General features: G+C 46.1%; 1 protein-coding gene across 1 annotated transcript in view; it reads right to left on the reverse strand.

Moving 5' to 3' along the window:
• LOC108784200 (puratrophin-1-like) overlaps window positions 1–21,457 on the reverse strand; it is an 88,374-nt gene that overhangs the window by 29,735 nt on the left and 37,182 nt on the right. The window contains exons 8-15 of the mRNA XM_018552945.1: window positions 20,922–20,927; window positions 18,778–18,864; window positions 16,166–16,282; window positions 15,022–15,120; window positions 12,828–12,976; window positions 9,371–9,509; window positions 8,187–8,309; window positions 7,754–7,945 (exon numbers count right to left, since the gene is read on the reverse strand). Coding sequence (XP_018408447.1) covers window positions 7,754–7,945; window positions 8,187–8,309; window positions 9,371–9,509; window positions 12,828–12,976; window positions 15,022–15,120; window positions 16,166–16,282; window positions 18,778–18,864; window positions 20,922–20,927 — 912 coding nt within the window. The remainder of the gene's footprint in view (window positions 1–7,753; window positions 7,946–8,186; window positions 8,310–9,370; window positions 9,510–12,827; window positions 12,977–15,021; window positions 15,121–16,165; window positions 16,283–18,777; window positions 18,865–20,921; window positions 20,928–21,457) is intronic.

Consider the following 21,457-nt stretch of genomic DNA (forward strand, 5'->3'; position numbering starts at 1 on the left):
ACTATGGCTAAGGGGAGGAGGGTTGTTTAATAGTCACATGACCAATTTTAGTTAGAATTGCAAATGGATTTTTTATTTAGTAGCAGTGAGAGTCAAGTAGCCTTTGAGGAACCTGATATTGACAAACAATGGCCTATAGAACTATTACAGAAAACTGACATGTTCCCTGTAAGAATAGGGACTCTCTGTAATAAAGGGCACGGTGCCATTGGGGTGCTCGGCACCTATTCCCGATGGCAGCCAAGTGCCCCCCTAGACAAAATGTATAGTGCAAAGTGAGCCAATACGGACACATTGCATCTTGTTGCAGCCGGGAACTTCTAGGACCTGCTGACTTTAAAGGCCCTTTCATCTCCACCGTCCCTCCCAGGCTGGTCGAGCATTTCCAAACGGTCTAGGGGCCCAAAACCACACAGGTGCCTGAATTTAAGTAATTATAATAGAGATCACAAAGAATATATAACTGGGCTAAAGTGTATGTTAATAGAGGCTAATAGGGGAGGGGAGGAATCCTTTTAAGTTATTAAAGATGTAAGCTTTGGGAATTCTTAGATCCCTTCTTTGGATTAGCTCCAGTTTGCACTGAACCCAAGCTCATCTGATCCCAAAAGGAATTTCTCAGTGCCCGCCGAATCAGCTGCATGTAAACAAAGGGGCGGTGACATCATTGACCTTATATGGCCACATTATCTATTTTATATATTTCAGGTAGTTATAATGCGCCAACAATTTACGCAGCACTTTACATAGTTGTACATTCACATCAGTCCCTACCCTCAAGGAGCTTACAATCTAAGGTCTCTATCTCACATGCATACGTAGAGGGCCAACTTAGACAGGAGCCAATTAGACATAACCTACCAGCATGTCTGTGGAGTGTGGGAGGAAACCGAAGTACCCGGAGGGAACCCAGCACAGGGAGGACATGCAAACTCCTTGCAGATAGTGACCTGCCCGCACATGCCGTCAATGTGGCACTGACAACGTCCTTCCCAATTGAAATGAGCTTGGATTTGGTCCAAACCAGAGCTCCTCCCCGATCCCTTCATCAGGCTTTATAAATTCCACTTCAACTCCAAACTTTCTGCACCAACATGTTCCAATACCCTACTACTCCTTATACACGTGAAGTAACAGAGAGGCACTTCTGGTCAGCCTGCTCTATAGTGACACAACATCCAGCCACGTGCCGACATGCAACACGAAGATATTTCTTTGTACTGGACATTGATCTACAGCATGCAAGAGAGCGGACATCATTCAAGACTTCTATACAGATGCTCCTCGGGTTGCTGGTTATGACCCGTCACATTTACGATGGCGTGTACAGTAAACTCCAAGTTATTCGGCACCCACGGGATGGCAGGTGCCGGATAACTGTAGTTTCTGGCTGCTTGAGAGCTAATGGTAACTCTCAAGCAACCAGCCCCAAGGCGCTCCGCTTCCCCATTCAGCTGATGGCTCGCTTCCGCAGCCAACAGGTGAATGTAAACGGCTGGGATCAATAGCAAGATTCCACATTGCAACAGCCAATAGCAGGCTGGCTATTGAACCCACCCACTGAGCAGAGGAGCGCACCCAAGAGAGAACTTTCTCAGGTCCGCTCCTCCTCTTAGTAGGCGGGGTTTCAATAGCCAGCCTGCTATTGGCTATTCTAATTTGAAATAGCCAATAGCAGTCTTGCCATTGATCCCCACTGTGTAACGTCTGCTGCTGCCCGGGGAAATACAGTACACAAGTACACTCCTCGGTTTACAATACCATCGGGTTTATCAGAACATGACCCGATCATAAACTTTGGAGTGTCTGTACAGCATTTTATTCTCAACACTTTGAGTTTTCCGAGCCATTTGGTAACTGAAAGTTCTTGGTACAGATAAAAACAGATCCTAAAGAAAGTTCATTTTTGGATCACTGACCACATGCTGCCTGGAGGCATCACCTGGTGCTTCACTGACTCACACAACTGAGAAACATGGAGCAGCTCTACCCTCTTGTCTCCAATACCGCCGCTGGAACCTCGCTGCCTGGTAAAGCTTCCACTAGAGCTTTCACTCAATAGGTAAAACCGGCACATGTAAGGGGGTCCGCCCGTTCAATACTTTCTTTGCAAAAAGGCATAAAAGCAGCCAGTGCTAACACGTTTCAGCCCCCAAAATGGGTTAAGGTTGTAACTGGTTGGGGGCTGAAATGCGTTTGCATTTGTTTGTTGGCTGCTGTGTTTTTGCAAGTATCGAATGAGCGGACCTCCTTACGAGTGCCGGTTTTTACCTACTGCTTTGCTGAGTCACCTCTCTGCAGCAAAGTTCCTTGTCACCTGTTTGAATGCAAAAATGCAATTGGCTCCCAAGTGTCATTACCTCCTGCACAGAGCTTAGGTTTGTAGTATCTTCCAGCTATAGGCTCGTCACGCCAGGCTGCTCATTCTGCTCAGGAAGGGGAAGAAAAGGCAGCCGCATTCCTTCTGCTCAGCCAAAAAGATAGAACATTCTTCTCTTCCTGGCATCCTCCCGGGACAGGTCCGTCTCTGAAATCACTCGCCTGATTCTTTATTTAAACGCCTCCAACAAAGAAGCAGCTGTCACCCTCTTAAAGCTGAACGCTGGGGAAATGTACAACCCCCTTGTAGTGGGGTTCCCCCTGCCCTGCAAGGGGTCAATGCTCATTATTGTCTAGGGCAGTGGTTCTCAACCTTTCTAGGGCCGGGACCCCTTGGTAACATTTGCCAAGTTGTGGTGACCCCCAACTGTAAAATGTAGGGATGCAGCAATACTAGTATCTGTGTGGGCTCTCAGGTGACTAGTGGGACTCTCTGATGGCATCCAGTGCGGCCTCTGTGGTGCCCAGTGTAGGCTCTGTGGTGCCCAGTGTGGGCACTGTGGTGATCAAGCACTCACCTCCCCTCACTCCTGCCTGCTCCCCTCTCTCTGATCTTCTCCGGCCGCTGCAGCGCCATCTAGGAGTACTGATACTGCTGCGCTAGGAGGCTGAGGAGCCTCTTACCTAGAGCAGCATAAGGCACGTGGGGACCCCCTCAACTGTGGATTGCGACCCACTTTTGGGTCACGACCCACAGTTTGAGAACCACTGGTCTAGGGGAACACTAAAAGACATTTTTACCTTATTCCCCCCGAAGCTGTCTGTTGGTCGCACTTTAACGTCATCACGTACAACGCAAGAACAGCAGTCCAGCATTGTAAGTGAGGATGCCCATCCGCAACCCAGAGCGTCAGAGGGAAGAAGAGAGCACAGGCGGCTGGAGGAGCGAGGGATAGAATAAGTAAAAGACTGGTTTTTAACCTTTTCCTAGACAAGAACAGAGCATTGAAAGCCTTGCTCTGCAGGGGCAGTTCTTCCATCTCCTGGGATTTGAGCTTTGAAGAACGCTGCTGTAAATGATAACAGACTCAAATGAAGAAACTGTGAAAAGCTCTCTATGTCCCGCTGTGTGAATTGGGTTTGCAGGCTCTGGGACCTAATATGCAAATTAGCAGCTCTGACACCATGACAGACTGCGAGGGGAATTTATCAAAACTGGAGCAGACTAAATCTGGAACAGTTGCCCAGGACAACCAATCAGCTTCTCTCTTCAGTTTGTTCAGTTGAGATTTGAAAATGAAAGAGAGATGCTGATTGGTTGCCATGCACAGCTCCTCAGATTTGGTCTGCTCCAGCTATGATAAATTCCCTTCTTTGTGTCTGCACCGCCCTCTCTACGGCAGGATGACCAACAGCGGCTCAATGAAACAGAGACAGAGCGCAGGGAAGCACTGCGCCGGTGAGGTCAGAACCCCGGACCTGCATATGTTTTTATTACAGATAGGGACTGATTTATTCTTTAACAGGATATGCTGCCACTTGTAGTTCCTCAGCAGTGGGGAGAACTGATGTCAGATGGTTTTAGATCAGAGTTTGGCACTCCAGCTGTGGTGAAACTACAAATCCCTTCATGCTTCTGTGTCTGGAAGTCATGCCTGTGGCTGTCAGGATTTTGCAGTGCCTCATGGGACTTGTAGTTCCACAACAGCTGTAGTGCCGGGGTCGTCTGCCCCTGGTGTAGATAATGAACGTGATATTCTCAGCCTGCAGTTACAGCAGTGACCAGCAGGGGGTACACAGTGCCTGAAGAATAGCAGCGTGCGGTGCTTTGCCCCGGCCTCCCTCTCAGACTTGGGTGCCGAATTCATTTGCTGCCCATCATCAAAGGCGATAAAACGGGGACGAGCTGTAGACGGGCAGAGGAAAGGCTGAGAAAACCAAGAGGCAGCGAGGATTACATGAAATGAAAGCGATCTGTGCATGAGTCACAGGACCCAATCCTCACCACATTATTTTTGGAGTCATTTATTCATTATAGAAAAGCCGCATTTCATCCAGGAAACCTCAGCCGCGCACATCTGTAACGCATTTCATTCTGAGCTGCCCAACAAAAGGCTCATGAATAAGTCCTGCCATTCGAAGGGAAGCAGCCAGGTGTTGCAGAAGGGATGCTGGGATTTGCAGCCCCACAGGGCAGTAATAACAGTATAGAAATACCAAGCCCGTAACTTCCGGCTGCCTTTTAACAATGCTAACTGCCTGGCTGACGGTCTTTAGTACCTTAAGGCCTCATTCACACGAGAAACGGCCGGCACATACAGCTCCGTGCTGCGTAAACGGCCGTATCGGGCAGCTCCCGGGAAGGACAGGTGCTGCGCGTGATTACAGGATTCGTTCTGTCAGCGTACAAGTGTAGACACCTGCACGGACGTGCAGGGCGAGTGAGCGTAGGGCGGCGTACAGCCGCGTAGTCCCAAAGAGAAGAAGGACAGGGGTTGCGTACTAATCACACGCAGCCCCTGTCCTCCCGGGAGCTGCCCGTTACGGCCGTGTACGCAGCACAGAGCTGTACGTGCCGGCCGTTTCTCGTGTGAATGAGGCCTTAAAGTCACTGACTTTGAACACGTAAGCAGCCAGTGAAGTCAACCTCTTATAAAGCATACATCTGGGTCTGACACTGGGCCAGCAGAGATTAGTGATAGCAGCCCACACATTTCGGTCAGTACCGGTGCTTTACCATCTCACCTTTACTGGCCTGGTTGCTGCAGCTAGAATGACGGTTAATAACCAAATCAGCTAATTTGCTTTCCGTTGGCTGAGCTCTGCAATGTCAGCCTGGTACACAGAGCTGAGGATGTGCAATGCAAATGAAAATTCGGGTTCTTGTTCTAATAAAAGTACGAATGGGGTAGAACAATAAAATATAAAATAACCAAATCTATGAAGTGCCATAAACCCCTCTTGCCAAAAGGTAGAACAACTCATTAGGTGTTCATTCATCCCATACATTGTAGCAACGCAGCTTTGGACGCTTGTTATGACCTCAGCATCTGACCATAGTAGACCTTCTTATGAAGATTCATACCAAAAAAAAAAATCTCATCAGAACATTCGATAATGCCACCAGAGACTTCACAAATGTTGTTTGAAATGTTGTTTGGTTTCAGCATTACATTTTGGAATTAATGGAGTTTCCTGAAAGAAAACCACGTCCACCGTTAGAATTTCGTTCATTCGAGAGAACATTCCATCCTACTCCTTGGTTTTTGGGCTTTTTCACCTCTACAGCCGAGTACAATCTCAGGGAACCCATGTTGTTAAAATGTCATCTACAACTATGGCACGTTTGCATCATCAAGACGTTGAAGAAAGTTCAAAAGCATAAAGAATGTTGTATACTTGGAGTATGTGATAACCCGGGTTGGATCATTTACAACACTCCCCAGCATTAGATAACACTATTCATTTCAGCAATAATCGTGAAAGGATACAAAAAAAAATAATGGCCAGAAAAAGAAATCTGCTGTATCCCCTAAACTAGTGGTCAGTGTAGGTCATCTGTATTGAAGAAGTGCCCTTATAGATTTGTGGTTAGTACGGATGCACCGATACCGGTTTTTCGGTATTGAGTACGAGTCCTCGCCAATACCAAGTATTGATACCGGTACTTCAGGTAGCATGGAGCCGGCTTCAAGGGCAATCAGGCTTCTCGATTGCCCGATAAGCCGACTCCGTGCTGTTTGGCCGGCTCAATGCTGATTGGGAAGCCAGCATCCCAGCCAATCAGCATTGAGCCGGCTTCCTGGCCAATCAGGAAGCCGGGAGGTGGGTTACCCGGCTTCCTGATTGGCCGGGAAGCCGGCGGCATGCTGTTTGGCCATTCAATGCCGATTGACCGGGAAACCGGCTCCATGTTCCCTCACGGCACTGCGAGTCAGAAGAAATTTCCCTCTGACCGAAAGTTCCGGCATCGGGGGGTAAGTTTTGGAACATTTGGGGGAGTACGAATACCCGGTAAAGTCACCTTAGATTGGATGTCTGTGAAAATCAATCCACCGTTGCTCACTGCTCAAGGAGGAACCTCTGGAGGAACCCTGGTTGAGAAAGGTTGGCTTTACAGCCCTGCAAGTCTGGTCCATATATGAATTATTACCCAATACTTTCCTTATATACACAGTGCTGTTACCTCCCAGGGGTGGAAGCTGAGCAATATCCGAAACATGTAAAAAATATCATTCAATACTTCCAAACATATGTCTAGAGAAAATTAAAAAATACAGAAACCTAAATATGTTGCAAGTACTGAAACATAACGGTTGATCTGCCAGAAATATAGTGACCTCATTTGCTTCCTATAGTAAACTGACAACACGCTGCCTCTGTGGCACTAAAGTCTCTAGAAGTGTTGTCAGCCTTGGCCAATTATTTTCTGCTGGACTACAAACACCTCCCCTTATGTTTAGGAGATGGGTATGTGTTGTGTAGACCAGCTGAAGAGAACTGGTCAGGGCACTACTGCTAGGGATTTTTGTGTAGCAGAGATACTGTGCTGACAACTCACTACAGCAAGGGCAGAGCTCACTACAGCAAGGGCAGAGCTCACCACAGCAAGAGCGGAGCTCACCACAGCAAGAGCGGAGCTCACCACAGCAAGAGCGGAGCTCACCACAGCAAGGGCAGAGCTCACCACAGCAAGGGCAGAGCTCACCACAGCAAGGGCAGAGCTCACCACAGCAAGGGCAGAGCTCACCACAGCAAGAGCGGAGCTCACCACAGCAAGGGCAGAGCTCACCACAGCAAGAGCGGAGCTCACCACAGCAAGAGCGGAGCTCACCACAGCAAGAGCGGAGCTCACCGCAGCAAGAGCGGAGCTCACCGCAGCAAGGGCAGAGCTCACGGCAGCAAGGGCAGAGCTCACGGCAGCAAGGGCAAGGCCCAGGGCGGCAAAGCTCACGGCAGCAAGGGCAGAGCTCACGGCAGCAAGGGCAGAGCTCACGGCAGCAAGGGCAGAGCTCACGGCAGCAAGGGCAGAGCTCAATGGATTTGTACTGATTTTTTTGTTTGCTCAGACACACACATTTCCTTCTCAGAGTCTGTTTCTGCATTGAAAACCCTTTTATAAAAGACGTGAGATGGGACATAGTGACTTCACTTAAACTTGATAGTTACCCAAAACAGGAATTTTGTATGCACGGTAAAATCCCTTGAAGCCCATTGAGAGACACAGGAAGTCCTTCATGTTTTGTTGGTGGCCACTCCTCCTGTAGGTGGCAGTATAACCCAAATGTGAAAGACTTACCCTTATCCCTGAATGGACTCAGAGAAAATTATTTTACCACCTGTACAAGAATCTTATTTTCTTGCAGCCTGAGATTTGATGGAGTTTGGAATGTTGTTTGTTGGTTTATTACTGCCGGTTAAGTCCCTCACTGACCTTGTCGAAGAACTGATAGAGTCTGACGGCCTTCTCCAGCCGAATACGGGATTCCTCCAACCTCCTCGAGAACTTTGTTAACATTTCTTTACATGACTGTAACTTCACCATGTACTTGTACATCTCCTGAGAGCAAAGACTCTGCCACTTTTCCATTGACTGCAGCATCTCCTGACCGCGTCTGCAGTACTCCTAGAAGAGAGACAGGCAATGATACAATAGGATGGCTTTCATTTGTCAACATGTGCAAACTGTCTGTGCTGTTCTATCAACCAATCCAACTCTTTCCTTTCCCAAGATCAAACTGGCTGCTGTGGGCAACAAAGACTGTACTTTCTGCATCTATGATAAACGAGCCATATTTATGTGCACAGTATGTGACTGTCATTTAAGCAATATCTGACAACTATTGGGCACGACCCGCGTCACTTACACATGCCACGCCATCAAACTCCTGGAAGTGTCTCTGTGTTTGAACGAGGACCTCCAGAGAATCTTCTAAAATACTGCATTCACCAAGAACCCGCTCGCCAACGTGCTCTATCCAGCCACTAACCTACAAGAGATGGAATGCCAAAGAACATGCCATTAACAAAAGACAACTCTGTGATTTGGAGTAGTGAATACACAGAGATCACAATATGGATGGACTACTTTAAATATCAGGTGTGGAATTGTTACTTTGACTCTTAAAATGGGCATTTAAAGAGCATGTTCAGCCAAAAAAAAAGACAATGTGGAGACATTGATACAGACAGCAATACTTCAAGCGAAAAAGGAAACACAAATTATAAAGTGGACACCCAATGTAGATGGAGGTGGAAAGATGATGTTTCAGGGAATATGAACCCCTTTCTCAAGTCAAGAGGGCCAATTGTAGTCCATCACAGGAGTGAGCTTGAAGGGGTGACTACTTTTAAGCCCTCATTCACACGTGAAACAGGAGGCCCGTACTGCGTGCACGGCCGCATCGGGTCGCTCCTGGGAAGGACAGGTGCTGTGTGTGATTACATCCTGTCGGCATCCGAGCAGGGACATCCGCACGGACGTGCAGGTCAGCGTACGGCCGTGTACTCCCATAGAGAAGGACAGGCTGCTGCGTGTAATCACACGCAGCACCTGTCCTTCCCGGGACTGGCCCGATACGGCCATGCACGCAGCACGGATGTGTACGTGCCGCCCGTTTCTCGTGTGAATGAGGGCTACAACACACAAAAGTGACCATGGGGAACACAAGTAGCCCCCTCCAGAAGGAAGGACAGTGTCAGCACCAATTCAGAGATGATTTGAGGATCTACAGCCGAGTGATACATAAATAAGGTCCGGTATTGTTAATAGTTAAAAGGTACCTGAGTGTATTCCTAAGATTTAACTCTTAAGTTTAGTGTCACTTTAAGTGTTAGCAACTAGGAGGTTCTTCTTTAAAACAAAATGGCGCTTTGCCCTGAATGGGCAAAGCGACAGGTCCTCTTTAATGCGAACACAACAATAATAATTCAAAGCATGCCCCAACTAAAAATATCCGATACTTTGCCTTTAAATCGTGAATTTTTTAACATCATAGTTGGCTGGATTCACACACTCCATTGTTCCAGGACAAATTCCAGCCTTCCTCACCTCCTTAAACCTTCCTTCAAATGCTTCAAACTCGATGACCAGTTCCATCTGCTGTATGCGCTTGTTGGACAGTTTCACCAGCATGTGGACGCCTTCATCCACTCGATTATACAGTTCCGCAGCCACTTCCACCTCCTCCCTGAGCGCAGACACGGAGAGGTCACACAAATAATATACGGCAGGTTGTCTTATTTCAACAATCATCAGTATAAAGAATACATTTCATACACTGCAATTCATAATCCTCCAACAACAAATGTCATAATGGCAATACAATTGTGGAATGGATCTCTGCGCTGGATTTCATTATTTGTGCTTTGTATATTTGACTCGTTCCACACCGACAGAGACTGTTTGGGAGAGGGGAGGAGAGCGTAGCCCATTTACACTCAGCATTTCTGGCGTCTGCGGCATTAGTGTCCTAATGTCACCCTGCTGAACCCCGTCCAATCACACAGCACGCTGCTACAGGACAAGAGCAGGTTCACAGGCGGTGAGCACATGGCAATGGCATGTCTCACTAGAGACACCAAGGTGACGACAGACAGAACGGGGGAGAAAAAAAAGACTGAGAACACAGCAAGGGGCGAAAGAGACAGGCTGAAGACAAGAGTGACTGGTGCCCGATCAGGCAAGTATTGGCCATCCTTGGTCAGTATTTGGGAGCTAGCATAAGAACCTGAATCATTCTGGTTTCCCTTGATCCTTGGCACTGGAAGAGGGAGGTCAGCAATCTGAACCAATCAGGGTTTTACCTCTCAGCACCGTGCTGCCAGTCTAACACAATGAGCAGACTACCAGGAGCAGTGTGATGACCTCATCTGTGCGCTGCTGCTCCTTCATAGAAACCAAAGGCTGTGGTTGGTCTAACACCAGGCTGTACTGCTTAGGCTGGCCACATGTTGTTAGAATTTTGTCTGATTCCTGTGAATTTCTTGCAGTGAGTGGCCCTGCCGGCTCAACAAAGACAATTAATCAACTTTGATCGAAGGAGCCGGGCTGGAAATTTTAGGCCAATCAACTGAAGTCACTGTTCATGTATTCCGATAGCCAGCGTCAGCCACGGTCAGAATGTAAGGACTGCAGCAAGAGATTCGTCCAGCCATGTTGTTTATCGTAGATAGAGGAATCTGTTAACACTTTTTTTCCTTCAAGTGACATTAAAGTCACATTTCCCCATCTCAATGCTGCTTAAAAGGTCTTACCTTAAATGATGCCTCTTGATCCGATCATCTTCTTTCCTGTAGTTTTCAGCAATCCCTCCAGCACTGGTGCCGGTCTCTGATCCAGCGCTGACTCCTCTGTCCTCCTCTCCTATGATGTCCCACTGAGGCTGTGCGGCGTGCACGCTGCCGGGCTGCTTGCACTGACTTACCGTGTCCCTCTTCTCCTGGCCGCAGATCTCTACTGCGCATGCGCCCGCCCCATGATCCTTCAAGGCCGCTCGAGAATCCTCAAACGGGAGCGAGTGCCGGAGACACAGGTAAGTTTAACTATTTGGTAACTTTCTAAAAAAAAACGTTTTGCATATATCTACTGCTTGCCAGCCGTAGATATATTTTTAAAAACCCAAAGGTTTAATAATACTTCAGCCCGCAGAACAATCATGTAATAGAATGCCAGTCCTTCAGTGTGGACACTTCCTGTACACTCACTGTACTGTATCTATGGCGGAGCAGCATTATCATCCTTGGACAGGAATGGTGTTGGGACTACAGAACACATCCGTGTCTTCATAACACATGGGCCAAGTTTTCTGTAGTTCACAGAGATGAGCTTACAGGGCTAATAACATCACATATCATTACAGGTATTATCCCCATACAGTTACCAGTAGACATTTTTCACTATAGATGTTCTTTGACAGAAGCCCCAAATGCATGACATGTGCAATAATTGTATTGTAAGCTGTTCACATAAAATTAAAATCTACAGCAGTGGAGTTTAGTTGACACGTCTTCTGGTTTGTTTTACAAATGTCGCTACTTGATGAGGAACATTTTTTTGGCCGAAATGAAGGGAAACATATTTACTTGTTTATAGCTGCAGCACCGAACCATGTGGTTGCATTATCATGCATCCTGCCCAGTTTATTCCGATTGTCATTATAATTTGAATATCACAGCGTGACAACAGATCCTATTTCAGTGGCTGTCCTGACAGGTGGCGGATTCTACACACATCTACAAAGGGACTCTTGGACTGTGGAGTCATGGGTCAGTCCCGGCTGGCTGCTGCGGCTGCCCGACTCAGATAACAGAGCGATGGAGGAGAAACATTTCACAGCTCCAGCGGCTTCAGTCAGATTCCAGACTCAGGGAGGGGATCCTAGGGGAGAGCGGCTGGAAAAATGCTACTCGAGCCAGGGCTTTACTGACGGATAACCCCTCGTTTCCTCCGACACCTTCTTTATCGACTGCTGCCATTCCTCTCCTCACTTTAACACTTTGAGTTCCAGATAAAAGTATCTGCTGTTGGCGGATTTAAAGGCCATCTCCCATGAAAAAGATTTAAGGGAATGTATAGTGGGTTTGTACATATTTTCTTGTGTATTTATGTTGGTCAGAACTTGGAAAAAAATACAAAATTAGAAAATATATAATGAATTATTTTATATAAAATCTCACAGAGCTTTGGACTTTGCTGTGTGCTGACCCCAGGATGCAACCCCTAGGTTTACCATAGACTAACCCGAACTTGAAGAGGTAAATGCTGGGGAGGTTCTAGTGACAGCGACATAGACAGGAAGAGGGAATTAAGACTCTGGAGCAGGCTGGAACACGGAACCGGAGGGTACTAGAGGAAGCAGAAGACCGCACAAGGCAGTGGGACTGCGAATCTCACCACATTAGCCTAATGGATGAATGGTGAAACCGGTCCAAGCAGCGAGACTGCAGGCGCCAGCGCAGGAGTGTACTGGGTGAACAGTGGACCTGACCAGGCAGCGGGACTGCGGACCTCACAGGAGGAAACTGGAACAAGGAAGAGATCAAGAACCAGAGTACGGGTCAGAGGTCAGAGCAGACAAGCAGACCCAAACAGGCAGCAAGGTTGGTACATGGGAAGTCAATCCAAATGCCTATGACGTCTTTGACCTGAACGCTGCAAGAGAAACTCAGAAGCACCACTGAGAGAGAGGGAGCCTTGCTGCACTGGAGCGCGGAAGATAAGTGACACCAGACTAATCTGAACTGTGAACAGGTTGTTATACAATGCCCACCATGTATCATCGCTCTGATCGATGTGTGACTGGTGGAGAATCTACACTCAGGGTCATCAGCCAATATAATCAGTATTAGACGAAGGTGAAAATGCCCCCCATTCCGGAAAGGCCAACAGAATTGTCCTAAAGCTAATCATATCCATTAACTTCAGCCAAAACGTTATGGCGAGTAATGAGAAAAGATGTTAGCAATTGACATACGTAGTTGTTGTATTATCGCATGCAGAATTTTACCTGTAATCGTCTGTCAGCATCACACAGGTCTCCTCCTTCCTCAGCCTGGCCAGCACAGCGCCCCCTTCAGTTTGCAGTTTCACCAGCCTCGCGTCCTCAAGGACCGCTCGCATTAACTGTCCGCACCTCGTCAGCTGAAGACAGGCCTCCTGCCACATAAAGGGCGAAAATTGTCAAGAGACCTGATGCCATGTTAAATTCCAAATCATCTCCATCCAGTCACCTGATTAGGGCTCAAAGACATTTTTTTAATAATAGAAGAAGCTTTTTTGTTTTAAGAATTATACTTTAGCTGTAGATTGTCATGCCAGGAATTTCTGTATGCAGGTTTGGAAACTGACTTTACAAGGGTCCGTACCTGTACACTCTCCGACTAATGTGTCCTTCGCTCTGTGAATATTAAATGTCAGGCCTGTAAAAGTCTATGAAGATTTCCTAGACAGGATGTTCATTTTCAGGTTCTAGCAGATGAAGTTTTGGCACCAATAAGCAGTCCATGTGTACTGCCAATATACAGTAGGCACTGATTGTTACAGTGAATATGATGTCTTGATGCAGCAATCATCAAACCAGGAAAACCTAACTGAGCAACTCACAGATGAAATACATACAGGAGTAAGATTTTACCTGCCAAAGCATTCATATTTTTGACAATCTAGTACTGAGAAGTACAAAGCTCTGCCGCACAGCACAGCCATGTCTAGCAGGGCAGGAGACATCATTATTCTCAGCTGCAGATAAGTAACACTTACAGGTCTTAACTCCGGAGTTTAGTGTCGCTTTAATCCAAATACCACTTGGCTATTAATATTGAACATTGAACCTCAGTGAAGCCACAAATAACACAGAGGTCCGTTATTTCCCCTCCTGTAACAAAAACTTACAGGCATCGAGACCAGTCTTACCTCCCTAGTCAGCGACCCCGGACAAGAACACTGATAGAGCAGAAAGACTGCTCTTAAATAATTATAAGTAGAGTTTTAAACTGTATCTCCTCCGTGTAATTATGAGGGCAAAGAAGTGGTCAAAATGTGCTGTTGCTTGCATATTGCACATTTTACTATTATAAAATTGGTACTTAGGGGAAGGCTGGAACACCGCAGGGCAAGACCTGTTGGAAGCCCAAATGAGTCATGTGTTTACCAATGTTTTCATTGAGACACTGCAGAAAGTTCATCGGCTCATACATTCAAATGGCAAGCAGAAGGAGGAATCCCACTACGTTATTAGTTTTATTTTTTTAAAGCCAATGGAGCCCAGAAATAAAGTGAGTGAAATTATTTCGGACACATGGAAATGTACAGCCAGTGGCTTAAAAATACTTCATCTACCTCCTCATGTATCACTGGCCCCTCTCTTTTAGATTGTAAGCCCTCGGGGGCAGGGCCCTCCTTACCATCTTGTCTTGAATTGTATTGTGATTGTAATGTCCTCCTTATATTGTAAAGCGCTGCGCAAACTGTTGGCGCTATATAAATCCTGTATAATACTAATAATAATAATAATAATCTGAGTGCAAGATTGCAATTCATTTTATGCTGAAAGGGAAAGCGGTTTGGAAACATTTCTATTTTCTGCATCTTTCTCTTTGGCCACCTCTGGACAGTCTAAAAAGGTAACAAGCTTAAAGTGCAGCCAACTTTTTTGGGGGATAAAATGGAGAGGAACTAGAACATCTGTCAGGTTTTTATTGCTGTCCACGTCCCAATCAGGGACACTGACCATCTCCATGTGTCCTGGTCACCGTTATTACAAAGAGTGAATGAAAATTCAAAATTTTGGGTTGCCACCAGAACAGGAATAAATGGGAACGCTAGTTCTGATGACCACCAGGGATTTGCCCCTTTTTGGAGGGATTTACTCTCACTTCCTGCCGTGGCTATCAGACAGGAAGTGAAGGGAAACTTCCCTAATGGAATACAGACATAATGGCCATTAATTCCCAGAGACACACTCAAAAATCTTATGGAATGTCTTTCCAGAAAAGCAGAGGTTGTTATAGGCACAAGGTGGAAAGGGGGCGGAATGGGGGTGCAACTCCATATTAATATCCAGTGGTGTATCCAACAAGTTCGTACAGGTACGATGGTCACGTGTCCACAAACATTTGGCCATATAGAATAAAATGAAAAACTACATGACTGTTCATAACTAGAGAACCCTTCCAGCCCAACAAAATCTAGAGGCGCCTCACCTCTGCCTTCTCCGGTAGGGAACTGTTCTGCAAGTTCTGGATGGCACTCTGCAGAAAAGTGTAGGCGTCACGACAACTGTCCTGCAGGGACTCCAACTTCTGCAAAAAGAAGTAAAAATTCAAGTATCAGGGTATCATAGCAAGACAATTATTTTTCATAGGAAGAATAGTTTTTTTAAAATCTCAGTCAACCTGGAATAATATCTAAAGACGCAGGCCATTAAGGCTTATTTTTAACATATGTTTTGGGTTTGTTATCTCAGTCAACCTGGGACAGTATCTGAAGAGGGCGGTTATTAAGGGCTTGTTCACACGACGTCCGGATTCTGTCCAGACCAGATCCGTGCGCTCATGCACCCAAAATGCATCCCAATGTATCCCTATGTGCTTTATGGGCTACAGTTCTCACGAGCGTAGTCCATTCCGGTCCGGACAGAAAAAATACTGCATGTCACATTTTGTCTGGTCCGGAAATGCACGAACGCGTCAAAAACGCAACGAAAATGCACTGCAGCTAACATACTGACAGTCCCACTCCAGTCAAAAAAATTAATTATATATTTTATTTTTTAATTTTTTTTTCTTAACTGGAACACATCAAAAACACACTGCATGCATAGCACCGCGTCTCCAGATCTGGACCAGAAAATGTGTGTGAACAAGCCCTAAGGCAAGCTTATTTTCCACATATTATGTATTGGGGTTGTTATCTCTGGGACAGCATCTAAGAGGCCGGTCATTAAGGCCTGGTACACACCTGAACGTTTTGTAGCGCGTTCAACGCTCGACGAACGCTCTACAAAACGCTCAAACATCTAAATCCCATTGTATTCAATGGGTCTGGTTCACACCTTGCCGTATTTCCGCCCGTCCCAACGCGATACAAAACGGCCTACGCCTAAAGAAGTACATGCACTTCTTTGAGGCGTTTTGGTCTCGCGTTTCCATTGGGATACAGCCAAGTAGCCCACGGAAATACGGCGAATCGCGGTAAAAACGCGCGACACGAACCGCGCATATTCAACACGCCTAGGTGTGTACCCAGCCTAAGGCTTATTTTCCACATATTTATTCTCTCACATATAACATACTGGGGAGAAAACCTCAAATAACTGATAGAAGAGGGACAGAGCTTGCTACGTACCGTTCGGAAGGACACCCAGTCCAGGTGACAATAGGGAAAGGTTCCGTGAAAGTTTGGTGGGAGATGTGAGGCCTCGATGTGCTTGTGCAAAGCCTTCGTTGTTGTGAGGATATCAAACTAGATGGGGAAAAAAAAAAAGGAACTTGATCAGCAGTTCCAAAAGCACCTCATAAAAATGTGAATGCTTGGATCCATTCACACTAAACACAGCGCATTATGCCGGGATTTCTAAAGCTACAGGCAAACTGGTGTAAAAATAGAGCAGGTATAGCCAAACTCCGGCTCTCCAGCTGTGGTGGAACTACAAATCCCATGAGGCATTGCAAGATTGTCACAGCCACAGACATGACTCCCGGAGAGAGATACATCATGGGATTTGTCGTTTCACCACAGCTGGAGGGCCGGAGTTTGGCTAAATAGATGAAATACATACGCATGACGCATTTTCCCTGTCAATGTTTTTGTATTTCCGTTCATCCAGTCCTGATATTTAAATAGCTCTGCTGCACAGCCCTTTCTAGCAGAGCAGTGGGCCTGATTTGGCCATGCTGCAGTTCTATAGCACTTACAGGTCTTGGATCTTCCCTACCCTTTTACTGGACAGTGAAAGGAGAATAGGGTAGAGTGATGAGCTCATCTCTCTATCACAATGCCCTCTCCTCCAGCCTGCTCCTTACACTTCAGTTCAACTCACTGGCCCCTTGTGCCCCACCTCCCTCTCCAAGTCTTAGCTCTGCAAGAAGCGGATACCAAATTAAAATACTTACACTGCTTGCATCTGAAAAAAAACATATTTAAACTGTATTAATGAGCACAGAACTGCATTCATTTGTGTCTTGTATATCTGCTTGGAAATCAGCCTGAAGTAAAATGACAACATCCAGCAGGAAATAACTGTGTTGGTTATTCACCAGTTACAAGGCTTAACTTTTCAGGGGTCGCAGGTCGCGACCGACATTGTTCTGTGTTATTCTGCCTAATGAGCCGAGAGGTAGATCTATTTTTTTGTTTTTAAATCCTTCAAATTAGCTGGTGTGGATGCAGCGGCCTGTCAGGGGCCGTCACCGGGCTTTTGTGGAGGGTGGACGCCGAAAATAAAAAAAGGTCAGCATCAAAGCGATGGTAATTCTGACCTCTGTCCCGGCTCCAGGGACACGGGCTGCCGTACACAGGCACGCTTCTCTCCCCCTGACTCCATATGCTTTGTCATAATTAAGTCAGACATTATGGATGGAGAGAGATTGAATTTCAGAACAATCCGGGAAAGCCTTAAAACAAACAATTCTGGCTGAAGAGTCACAGCTCATTATGCTTATGAAATTCGCTGTGAAAATGTTCTACTCGTGTGTATTCATGGGGGAATCTCCACCTATATACACAATGCCGGGATTAACAGATTACTGCTGGGCGGCCCCGCTCACCTAAGCAAAGCGCAGAGCTATGTTGCCGAATATAACAGAGATGTGGGTTTAGCTTGCAGAGAATGATTCCAGAACAGCCTGCGATGCTTAAAGACATCCTGTTTCTGCCTGCTATGCTGACAAATAAACGCAGGAAGGCAATCTGTATCAGCGGTAATACAGAACATATACCTGCTGGACGATCGTCTGTAGTAGTAGGGGTGAGGAGCGCTGGAATATTCAGTTTTGGGTGGTAGATAGTGGATGCAAGTAGGCAGCTTTCTGATCCCAAGTGTGTGTGTGTGCGTGCGAGTGCGTGCGTTAGTCCTTCTCAAGCCGTCAGAGTTCCGATAGCCAATGCTTCCCCAAGCATGGAGCCGGCTTCCTGGGCAAATCAGGAAGCCAGGCGCTGTATCATTACCCGCCAACCGGCTTTCTGATTGCCTGGGAAGCAGTTTTCATGTGGTTTGGCCGGCTCTATGCCGATTGGCTGGGAAGGCAGCTTCCCAGCCAATCAGCTTCAAGCCGGACAAACAGCATGGAGCCGGCTTCCCAGCAAATCAGGAAGCCAGGCTGCGAGTCATTACCCGCCACCCGGCTTCCTGATTGGAACTCTCCTTCTGAACCGGAAGTTCCGGTATCGGGGGTAAGTATGGGAGCATTTGGGTGAGTACTCAAATACTCGGTATCGGCACCAATACTAATAGTATTGGTGCATCCCTACTGCCTACTTACCTCCACTAAGGATCATTTTGGGGGAGGTCCTTCTTGAGGAAAGATTTAAAAAAGCACCACTCCAGTATTAAGCATCCAGCATGGGTATATTTGTGATCTATTACATATTCTACAAACTGTAGAAAGACTACTCTACAGAATATTCATATATTGCAAATGTGTATTCAGCCCATGGCCTGCAAATGCAGCTTGGAACTAGAATTAAAAATATGAATTGAGGGGAGATGACCCCTAAACTTATTATCGGTCAGTAAATTGAACCCAAACTATAGGACTGAAAGAAAGTCACAAAGGCCAGAGGTGGGCAACTCCAGCCCTCCAGTTGTTGTGGAGCTACATGTTCCATGAGGCATTGCAAGACTGACAGCTCCAGGCATGACTCCCAGAGGCAGCGGCATATTGGGATTTGTAGTTAAAGCACAGCTGGAGGGCCGTAGTTGCTCAGCCCTGCCATAACCAGACATGAATCTTCCTTACCTGGACTCCTTGTGGCCTCTCCAGTGATACGTTGAGATCCTTCTCGGTGAGGAACAACACGCCATGGATGCAAGAAGGCACAGCGGCCTGCAAAAAGGTAACATTTATTTCACTCATCGATTCAGCACCAACATGTCTAACATAACAATGAACTATTTACATGGCTTTCAATCGAATGTCCCTAACACAGTTACACAAAAATAAATGAAGCTGTATTAAAAAAAATGCAGTCTGTAGAATTTTCACAGCAAACCTCAACGCCATACTCATCTGTAGGGACTTTTAAAGTGTGCACGCAATTTTTAACCTAGGCATGTTGGGCATCTACCGTATTTGCCGGCGTATAAGGTGACTGGGTGTATAAGACGACCCCCTAACTTTCCACTTAAAACATAGGTTTCGTGCTATACTCGTCATATAAGACTACCCCACTTCCGAGGCAACACCATTTAAAAACATCATGGATGGATGTGCGGTAATACTGTATGTACGGTAGCTTCAGCTACATACAGTATACCGCGCTGAGCCAATCATAGCGAGCAATGTATTCTATTAATGAATACAAAGCTTGCTTGGATTGGCAGAGGTGGTGTACATCGCTCGCCGTGTTTGGCTCAGTTACTGTATCTATCCGAAGCTACCGTACATACACTATTACCGAACATCCAGCGGGCTGACAGATTAGGGATGTTCGTTTTGGCCCAGCTTGGCCTAAACGAACTAAAGGAATACATTGTATACCCGGCGTATAAGACCACTCCCGATTTTCGGGGGGATGTTTTTAAGTATAAAAAGTAGTCTTATACGCCAGCAAATACAGCATTTACTCGTTGTAAACTCTTTTTTTTATATTTTACTAACAAAAGGGTATTGTATTGCGTTTTGGGGCACTTGTAGTTCTCAGTGGAATACAAGTTTGGCGACATCACCATACTTAAAGTTCATTCATTCCTCCAACCGTTACTGAACGTCGGTTCTGAGGTACGGACATGGACAGGAAGGAGAATCTGCAGGAGACAGAGCACTGAAACTACAATCCACTGATCACGCTTGCAATGCTTTACTGGCTCCAATGCAAAAAAAAAAAAGCGATTTTTTTTCTTTTATGGTACATATATTAACTTCTGTTTAAGTGTGCATTATTTTATTTTTTTTATAAAAAGTGGACTTTGCTTTTAAGAGAACTAAATCCAGGAGCCAAGAGAAGCAAGGCCACAGGGCTAATCTCTAGATTCTCCCCCAGTGCTGGTCTCTACAATAGATCTTGCACAAATGACTTCCAGCTGTCTTTTTTTAATTGCAGGTTAGGGAATGACAACATCTGACTTGTTGCCAAGTTATCTTTTTACTCTTTCTTCAACTTTTGCTTAAGCATTTTTTTTTTTTATATATATATACAGAGCAATCCAAAAATCATAAATGATGAGCTTATCACCAAATAAAGGACCGTCTGTTATCGTTGGATTTTTCTGTCACCTGTCGGGTGACAGCACCTCTGGTCTATCTGTGAAGTGCGATGACAACAGATGGAATAGGCAGGATGCTGAGTGACACAATGCAGCCAGCCATCAGCCTGACCTATGCCGAACTAGCCGACTAGTCCTGGAAAGTGAGCGTCTAAACCAATTACAAATCCAAACAAACTTACTCACCCTTAAGTGCACCTGTTCTCAGATCAAAAGACTGGTGTTACCCATATATCCTATAACAGGGCTCAAAATTTCAAGTCCTGAGCTACTAGCCAGAACATAGGAGAGCTTTCCAAAATCGGCTAGACAGGTGTTTTTTGCATGCTGGCTGGTGAGTGTGCTGTGAAACTTTTTGCTGTTGTACTGTATAAAGCCCTTCCATGTGCACCTTGCTTGAAAGCTGGTTATGAGTTGATGAGTGTGTTTGCCATTTATTTTGCTTGTCTGATTTGGTGCAGTGACACACTGGAGGTCTCAGCTGCCATTGTGATGTGCGGGGTCCCTTGTGTGTCACTGTGCCTTTGAGGTTGGGCTGCCTCCTGGCAAACCTGCACCCAATTTAAACTTTTGCTACAAGTGTTCCAAGATGGAGGCTCGCATAGGTTAGAGTTAGGACCGCACTACACAGAGGAGCCTTGACGAGGCGGTGCGGCTGTCACATATTCTGCAGAAGACTTGTATCTAAAACCTGTTTTTTACCTTAGCGGTACGACAAATTTTTGTTTTGCATGCTGGCTGGTGAGTGTGCTGGGAAACGTTTTGCGGTTGTACTTACCAAAAACGTTCCCCTCGTCTTCATTGAATGTCTGCAAATCTTAAAGCACAACTCGGGGCTCAAAAACTTTCATTTAAATAAAATTCCCCAATAGCCACAGAGGATATAAATCCAATTTGTGTGCACCAAACTCCTTTACGAACCCAGATATTACCACTGTGCTGCCTGTACAGACAGCAGAGCTGTGGGAGGGACACAGCAGGCTCCACCCACGAGGAGCATGGGCAAAAAGAAGGAAAGTATGCACGTATTCTTTAACATGTGAACGTTTATAAGAGAATTTAGTGATTGAGACGATATCTACATGAACAGTGCAGCAGCAATCCCAGAGAGAACCAAACAACACTAATTAAAGCACAGAGTATAAATACATTCCGTTAAGGATTTCTGTTAACAAGGGAAAGAAAGGAGTAAAGAGTGGAGTGAAGTTTGGCAT

This window comes from Nanorana parkeri, unplaced genomic scaffold (genome assembly GCF_000935625.1).
Source record: "Nanorana parkeri isolate BGI_ZX_2015 unplaced genomic scaffold, ASM93562v1 scaffold6, whole genome shotgun sequence".
Lineage (NCBI taxonomy): Eukaryota > Metazoa > Chordata > Amphibia > Anura > Dicroglossidae > Nanorana > Nanorana parkeri.